The 8,694-nt window shown below is 40.7% G+C and overlaps 2 protein-coding genes across 2 annotated transcripts; both read left to right on the top strand.

Moving 5' to 3' along the window:
- Positions 1-374: 374 nt before the first annotated feature.
- Positions 375-1,390, top strand: LOC309480450 (uncharacterized protein). The gene is made up of 4 exons (XM_082144924.1): positions 375-520; positions 622-698; positions 936-1,116; positions 1,250-1,390. Exons 1-4 carry the CDS (start codon positions 403-405, stop codon positions 1,255-1,257), a joined length of 384 nt encoding a protein of 127 aa, XP_082001050.1. The 5' UTR covers positions 375-402; the 3' UTR covers positions 1,258-1,390.
- A 2,302-nt stretch (positions 1,391-3,692) lies between these two features.
- LOC309508876 (uncharacterized protein) lies at positions 3,693-5,528 on the top strand (the record flags this gene model as incomplete). Its single annotated transcript, XM_082183382.1, has 4 exons — positions 3,693-3,837; positions 3,961-4,132; positions 4,375-4,523; positions 4,632-5,528. The coding sequence occupies 4 exons, from the start codon at positions 3,693-3,695 to the stop codon at positions 4,808-4,810; spliced, it is 645 nt and encodes a 214-aa protein (XP_082039508.1). The 3' UTR covers positions 4,811-5,528.
- Between the last annotated feature and the right edge of the window lie 3,166 nt (positions 5,529-8,694).

Raw genomic sequence — 8,694 nt, 5'->3', positions numbered from 1 at the left:
GTAGATACTTCTTCCTCGGTTAGCGAAGAAAAGGAGGACAGAGGGGTATTGGCTGTGGAAGGGGTCGGTCTGGGTTCCTGTGTGTGTGGAGCTGAGAACTGACTGCTGATAGCTGTTGTTTTGTTGGTGAAGAAGGTCGCAAAATCGTCAGCAGTTAAGGAGGAGGCGGGAGGTGGTGGAGGTGGACAGAGGAGAGAGTTGAATGTCTTGAAGAGTAATCGTGTGTTGGAGGAGCTGTTGATCTTGTTGTGGAAGTATGAAGATTTTGCAGCATGAACATCAACAGAAAAGGAGGAGAGGAGAGATTGATACATACTCAGGTCAGATGCGTCTTTTGATTTGTGCCATTTCCTCTCCGCTGCCCTGATGTTCAAATACAGAACCTTCAGAAGGCATGCCAGCATGTACCTGGAACCACTAATAATATATAAGTGGAAGAAGGAACAGGTGGATTTAGTGAAGGATCTCTGTGAGGCGGACAAGGTGATAATTGGTGGCGATATGAGAGCTGATTCACCAGGTAAAGAGTCATGCTTGGTGATGCAAGTTCTTCTGCAGTCTTAATAATTTGTTCCTGTGTAAACTATTTTATATAATATTATTTGTGTTGTGACATTTTAGGCCATTCAGCCAAGTATGGGAGCTACACCACAATGGATCTTCAAAAGAACCTCATAATAGACATCCAGCTAGTGCAGGTGAGAAAATGCAAAGATCACATCATGTCAATGCACACAAAATTACCAGAAAAAAGTGGCAAAAGAGTATGCCATTCCAGTTTCAAATTAAACAATTTTAAATTAAAATTGTATTATAAATTACAATTGCTATTTATAATAAACCTTTTATACTTCAAAGATGTAGTCGGATATGATTATTGTTTTAAAGGAATTAAATAACTGACTTTCACTGTCCTGATAACTATTTTTTCACAGAGTAATGAGGTCGGTGGTAGCTACCACATGGAGAAAGAAGGGTTAAAACGAAGCCTGGAATGGCTGGAGGAATGTGGTGTAAGGCTAGACTGCATTGTGACAGACCGACATCCCCAGATTCAAAAGTTTCTGAAAGAACGAAACGTCACACAGTACTATGATGTCTGGCATTTGGAGAAAGGTACGTTTGAGTTTTGTTGTCTTGTGGTTATAACTGTACTTATTACAGATCCTGAAAATAAAAACATCTCATGCTAATAAATAGGTAGTTTTTTTTTAATTACATAAACTATATTTCTTTTTGGGTATTACAATTGATTAGGGTTGTCAAAGAAGTTAGAGCAAATTGCCAGAGACAAGGACTGTTCAATAGTGAAAAAGTGGCAGCACAGCATAAGGAACCATCTCTATTGGACTGCAGCATCCTCTACTTCAGGACCAGAGAAGGTAGCCAAGTGGAAGTGTCACAGGCGGGGAGCGCTAACCGCCTCCCCTAAGTTGCGTACCACCCTGAGGAGCAAGACCGTATTCCCACAAAGTCAGAACAGGACACAGAATAGCTTCAAAAGGTTTTATATTTATTAAATGATTAAAAGAGTCTTTAAAGTAAGCAATTACTCCCAGGAGGAATCGACCAGCAGTTCCTCGTTCTCTCTTCAGACAGAGAATGGAGGGTACGTATACTTCACAGCTTTAGCAGGCTCTTCACTAGACTCAGACAGAGAATGGAGGGTACGTACAACTCACAGCTTCAGCAGGCTCTTCACTGGACTCAGACAGAGAGTGGCGGGTACGTATAACTCACAGCTTCAGCAGGCTCTTCACTGGACTCAGACAGAGAATGGAGGGTACGTATAACTCACAGCTTTAGCAGGCTCTTCACTAGACTCAGACAGAGAGTGGCGGGTACGTATAACTCACAGCTTCAGCAGGCTCTTCACTGGACCCAGACAGAGAATGGAGGGTACGTACAACTCACAGCCTTAGCAGGCTCTTCACTAGACTCAGACAGAGAGTGGCGGGTACGTATAACTCACAGCTCCAGCAGGCTCTTCACTGGACTCAGACAGAGAGTGGCGGGTACGTATAACTCACAGCTTTAGCAGGCTCTTCACTGGACTCAGACAGAGAGTGGCGGGTACGTATAACTCACAGATTTAGCAGGCTCTTCACTGGACTCAGACAGAGAGTGGCGGGTACGTATAACTCACAGCTTTAGCAGGCTCTTCACTAGACTCAGACAGAGAGTGGCGGGTATGTATAACTCACAGCTTCAGCAGGCTCTTCACTGGACTCAGACAGAGAATGGAGGGTACGTATAACTCACAGCTTTAGCAGGCTCTTCACTAGACTCAGACAGAGAGTGGTGGGTACGTATAACTCACAGCTTCAGCAGGCTCTTCACTGGACTCAGACAGAGAATGGAGGGTACGTATAACTCACAGCTTTAGCAAGCTCTTCACTGGACTCAGACAGAGAGTGGCGGGTACGTATAACTCACAGCTTTAGCAGGCTCTTCACTGGACTCAGACAGAGAGTGGCGGGTACGTATAACTCACAGCTTTAGCAGGCTCTTCACTGGACTCAGACAGAGAGTGGCGGGTACGTATAACTCACAGCTTTAGCAAGCTCTTCACTGGACTCAGACAGAGAGTGGCGGGTACGTATAACTCACAGCTTTAGCAAGCTCTTCACTGGACTCAGACAGAGAGTGGCGGGTACGTATAACTCACAGCTTTAGCAAGCTCTTCACTGGACTCAAACAGAGAGTGGCGGGTACGTATAACTCACAGCTTTAGCAAGCTCTTCACTGGACTCAAACAGAGAGTGGCGGGTACGTATAACTCACAGCTTCAGCAGGCTCTTCACTGGACTCAGGAGGCTGTTTATCTGGAACTGTAGATGCAGACCAAACAATCCGAAACCGTCAAAGCACTCGTGCACACACTTCAACCTTCCCAATGTGAACACTTTAAGAACAAGACACTTCAAAACAGTAAACTCACTGTGACCAAGGCAATTGAACAGTGTCCAAACAAACATCTCCTTGAAGTTGGACTGGGCTGGTTAGCTGCTGTGTTGAAAGAAGAGCAGTACAACAGTAGGGTAGTAGAGCAGCAGAACAGTAGAACAGTCGAGCCGAGGGAATCCCTTTTCAACTGGCAGAGAAAACAGAATATGAGCAAAGCTCACCATACAGGTCAGGGGAGTCACAGGCTGTCACACATCCCATCACATTGAACCACGAAGCAGGCACACACGCCTCTCAACCCGACAATCGGGGCCGTGTCCACGCGACGGCGGCAGCCGTAGTGATCGCGAATTCCAGTTCCGTCAGAATGCCGGTTTCGTTTCAGATCCTCGTCGGTTTCGCGTTACAAACGCGCTCGATCAAATCGTCGGCCGAGCGCCCCTTCCTGGGCGCCGGTCTCTCCCTCGTCTCCTGCCGCGTTCTCCCCCGCGTCTGCTGCCCTTTCCTCGGCCGAGCGCCCCTTGTGGGCGCCGGTCTCTCCCTCGTCTCCTGCCGCGTTCTCCCCCGCGTCTGCTGCTCTCCAACTGTCAGCAACAATGAACATATAAAGCACTCCCATCACACATGTGGGCCAATCGCCAGCATAGACTATTCCCGCCGAACACCTGAAGCTGATTTATCTATTAGATTGCTAGATTGTCACCATTAACATCCAGGCACAGGAAACAGCCATTTTGCTGGGTGTTACATTAAAAACATTCCCAGAGGGAAACCCATTCCCTGGCATGTGCGTTCCTCCCCCACTGAACATAGTCAGCCCGTGCCTCATCAATCACATTCAGGATGTTCACATCCATGATGATCCATTATTCCCACAATGTGAACATTCAGATCGAGTGTCAAAGGGCAGCAGTAAACACTTCAAACCTGGTGAGTGCATAATATTTCATATTATTACCGATCAAAGTGGCTGACTGTTGTTCATCTGTGTCCCACAGTGTTAATACTGTTTTCATTATCGTACACACAAATTAATACATACTACTATTCCAGGTTCAAAACCAGTTTACAGAGTCGAAAAGGTGCTGACTAACAACAGAGTCCTCAAAGATGTTGCAAAGCTCAGCCCTCACTTCCAGACATCATCCTTGGAGGCCTTTCACAGTGTTATTTTACGCTTTGCCCCCAAAAGTGTGGTATTTCCTTTTATTGGAATGCTGTGCAGGTATGCAATGTAAAGTTGTATAGAATCATCTTCTTGACATTTAATGAACCATAAAGTACTATTATTTCATAATTGTATGTAATACAGGAAGCCTAGCATAAGCTATAAAATAATTTTAAAAGCAGTTATAAAATTTCGAATGCTTTGTCATGTCTTATTATTTAATATTTTCTTGAATAAATAATAACACTGTGTCACTCCGACTTTTTTGTAACTACATTTTTTTTTTCCTTCTGTTTTAGGTTGTATTTGGCTGGCATGCATTTCAATGAAAATTCAAACCGTCCAAAGGCTACTACATCATCTGGAAAGCCAATGTACAGACTTTTGTTCCCCAAGGCTAAAAAAGGATTGTACACCACAAAACCAGTGACATCAAACCCAACGTACTGTAAGTTTGAATAGATGTTTTAATTAGTAATTTACAAAAAAATTAAAATACAATACAGACAAAGTGTATAGACCTTAATTTACAGTATTGTCAAAAAAAAAATTCCAGGCTACGTCTACGAACTGATGACACTGCTTTTCGAAAAGGTTCTGCCAGATCCTTTTCCCTACATGGAGGAGCTGCATAAAATTACAGTGCCTGACAGTCTATGCACACAGTATGACAGACCTTCATTTGAGGAGGCCATTGCTAAACATGTGTCGAGGTTTAGTCAAGGGGCAGTTTGAATCCGACATAGCTGCCTTCTGCATCTGGGAATTTTTGCCTTATATACAGGACAACGCATGACGGTATTACAACTCTGATCTGTCTGCCTAGATAGCCCCAGCGCCAACTGACAAAGCTTCTGTAAGCCAAATGCCTGTAGCGCCTGATGGAAACAGACAAAAGACATTTCAAATTATACATTTGAAAGGTGTTTTGGAAAGTGTTTTGTGTCTGTATATATATATATAATATATATATATATGCCAAAACTATTGTTATTTGAATATACATTTTGTTAAAATAAAAATTTGTAATCCATATTAACATAAAACAATTGTGTATGTCAGTTTTCTTACTGGTGTAACCCTCTGAGTCTTAACGGACCGTAGTCTGCCCTGTAAATGTTATTTGCATTCTGTAAAGAATACAAATTTAGGCAAACAGGTTCAAGTCCCGGGTGATGAATCATACAGGTAGGTGGTACTGGTGCCTGGTTAATTCTTCTGACAACCTATTGACAAGGCTATTGAGTTTACAATTGTAGTACAACATGTATGACAAGTAATACTCAAACATGCAGATAAACATAACTATTATTATTTGTCTTTTATTATGTGCACATACTTCAGGAGTCTCCATGCAGCATTTATGTTCTTGCTCAGTGGGCATTGCACCACAATTGCCACAAGTGCACCTGTGAATGTTTAAAGCAAACATAAATGTATTTGATATGACACCTTTTTTTCAGCACAAGACTGAATAGTCATTTTAAGGGTATTTACGATATTACTTTTTATCACTGGTTAATATAAACACATTTGTATAATAGAATCTTGAAAATATGTTGCCTTTCTAGTAGGCCTACATGTGATAGAAAATTAAAAATGTTGACTTATCAATGCTGCATCTTCAAATGTGACCCTGGATCACAAAACCAGTCTTATGTTGCACGGGTATATTTGTGGCAATAGCCAACAAAACATTGTAGCCTATGGGTCAAAATTATAGATTTTTCTTTTATGCCAAAAATCATTAGGATAGTAAGTAAAAATCATGTTCCATGAAGATATTTTGTAAATTTACCACCTTAAATATATAAAACATTTATTTTTGTGAATGGATACAGTACAATCGCCAATAGAAATGAACAACTTTAAAGGCGATTTTCTCAATATTTCGATTTTTCTCTACCCTCAGATTCCAGATTTTCAAATAGTTGTATCTCAGCCAAATATTATCCTATTCTAACAAACCAAACATCAATGGAAAGATTATGTATTCAGCTTTCAGATTATGTATAAATCTCAATTTAAAAAAAATACCCATAAGACTGGTTTTGTGGTCCACGATCACAAATGTGGCAAATATGAAATATATAATTTCATCGAAATTAGATATATAATGTTAAACTGTTAGCAAAGTAAGCTATATAGGATAATTATGCAACAATAATCCGTTTTCAAGTGTCTTGGGTCACAATTTTATTAATTCAAAACAGTTTCACTTTCCATGTGGACACGGGCTGATCCAGTCTTCGTTGTTGTGGTGATGGTTCATTTTCCTCTGATTCCTCGTCTGATTCCGGCTCAAACATATAAGGTTTTATCATTGCAAAAGCCATCGCTTCTCGAGCATCAGCCTCTACTAAACAGTTACGCTAAATCCGCAAATGTTCTGGCTGGGGGCGTTGATAATTGATACTTGGGCACTGACGTGTGCCAATCATAAGAGTGGGCGTTAACACTGAACTCTTAAAGGGGAAACACACCCAAAACAGACTGTTTGAATCAGAGGTTGAGAAACTGGTTGGGAAAAGGTCATAAATCAATACATTTTAAAAGTTTTTTGTTATAAAAACTATAGTAATACTATAAATGCACCTAGGGGACCATAATAATAAAATAAAAAATCACATGTCACGACCCCTTTAATAGATGAATCGTTAGCCTTAACACTGCAATATCAGTCTGCTGCAGTGGCATATGGCCAACAGAATGACAGGTTGTGCAAATACTAGGGCTGAACAATTTTGGAAAATAATCTAATTGCGATTTAGTTTTACCAATATAGCGATTGCGATTTAATCTGAGATTTTTTTTTAAGCTCTTTATCTTTTCTATTATTCAACCAAAACAAGCAATAAATCATTGTAAAATAGGGAAGGGAATCTTTAGGCACCTCATGAGCCGATTACATTTTGTTCTTTTATTGATCTAGTAGGCCTACTTATAATAATTACACATTAAAAAACTAAATTAATACAATTACATGTTAATAATTTTAACAAATATAGCTTCAAAACAAAAAACAAAGAGGGGAAAAAAATATTAGAAGCAATAAACAAAGAGTGCTTTCAGGATTTAAGAGTAGGCTATTTCAATGTTTTCATCTCTTTTGCAATTATAAGATGTGGTTTGTCCTGTCTGTTTAATAACTTAAGATATAACTGACTGTGTCTCATTAATTTTGCGTCATAAAAGCATTTTGAGATGCAAGTACATTTAACCACGTAGACGGAGTCAATCACAGCCGCATGCTCAAACGCTCTTCGCAAAGCGCGCGCGAGTATTTGAAATTGAAAGCAGCTTCTGTCGGTGATTTTCATATTTTTAATATATAAGTCAACTGCATTCCAAGACATATGATGCCTTCTTAGAGCATTTGTAAGTAAAATACCGGCGGGCGAGACCGCGCACTACAAAAGTAACATCACGTATCTGTGTTTAAAACTAAGCTCAGACATAAATCTGAAATGATCTTAATCGATACAGAATCGTTGGAGAGAATCTATAACACAATATCACATAAATTAAACATAAACTGTTATTTCCTGTAGCCAGGCCTATATGCGTAGCGTGCCAAGTTGATGCTTCATCTGTAATACAGACTGGTTTACTCTCGCGTGCCACGTGACCAGACTGTAATCGCAGCTTTGTGGTTAAAAACTCGCATTTCGTCATATCGTGATATTATCGCAAATGCAATTAATCGTTCAGCCTTAGCAAATACACAAAACGCTTCCTCACCAAATGAATGAGAGGGTTTTTAATCTAAATAAAGGGCTAGTAGGATTGTAAAATGTTTCGATGAGGTTGATCATTTAATTAAATTAATTATTTAATAATCAAATATAATGACTAATGAAAAGTGTCACCAACGCCTCAGATGCGTGCTTGTCAGAATATGTGACTGTTGTGGACGTCCTCTTCCTGGAACAACATGCTGAAAATGGCAACTAAACCCAAAGAATTCACAACGATTTAATAAATAGTGTTCTCATGTAATGTAATATGACGGTCCTAATCATAGTTATTATTAACCATGCATTGCTGTTTGAGCTACACGCTGAAAGGTAAACTGGAGCATTTTGCTAGCGCGTTATTTAACTCAAAGAAACGCATCCTATATGAGATTAATCAGATATACCAAATAAACATAATATTGCAAATTATATCTGCACAAAATTAAGCGAATGCACAAGTGAACTTAAAGGTAGGGTAGGTAATCCTGTTCAGAAACACTTTTTTTTATACTGGGTGAAATGGTCCTTCCATCCTGATAGTAGTCAATACATTATGTGTTCAGAAAAAGGAAGAAAAAAATCAGACCTCTGTAGCAGCTGCAGGACAGTAAAAACTCTGACCAATCACTGCCATTCGGTGCGAATGTAAAGAACCAATCAGATGCCTTCATGTCTCGTGCCCGAGCCCCACTGCGCGCGCTGCCCTGCGTGCACTCATCACATGTCACCGTTCCCGGAAATATTCAGCTCAAAGCACCTGCATATGCAGTCAGCGAAGGCAAACAAGGCAAAAACTACTTCCTCGGACCCTGCCCGCACTCTTGAACGACCTCCTCTGCTTCGCCCTCAACCCCGGACCTGTCCTCGAACCGACGATGCGGT

Source organism: Leuciscus leuciscus, assembly GCF_965113295.1.
Source record: "Leuciscus leuciscus genome assembly, chromosome: 1".
Lineage (NCBI taxonomy): Eukaryota > Metazoa > Chordata > Actinopteri > Cypriniformes > Leuciscidae > Leuciscus > Leuciscus leuciscus.
This window is presented reverse-complemented; position numbering and strand designations above follow the sequence as displayed.

What these genes read in the sequence shown, in the direction of transcription:
- LOC309480450 (XM_082144924.1), top strand. Translation starts at nt 403, where the DNA reads ATGTACCTGGAACCACTAATAATATATAAGTGGAAGAAGGAACAGGTG. An exon ending in TATGAGAGCTGATTCACCAG is followed by an intron (nt 521 to 621) that starts GTAAAGAGTCAT and finishes GTGACATTTTAG; the next exon opens with GCCATTCAGCCAAGTATGGG. An exon ending in TAGACATCCAGCTAGTGCAG is followed by an intron (nt 699 to 935) that starts GTGAGAAAATGC and finishes ATTTTTTCACAG; the next exon opens with AGTAATGAGGTCGGTGGTAG.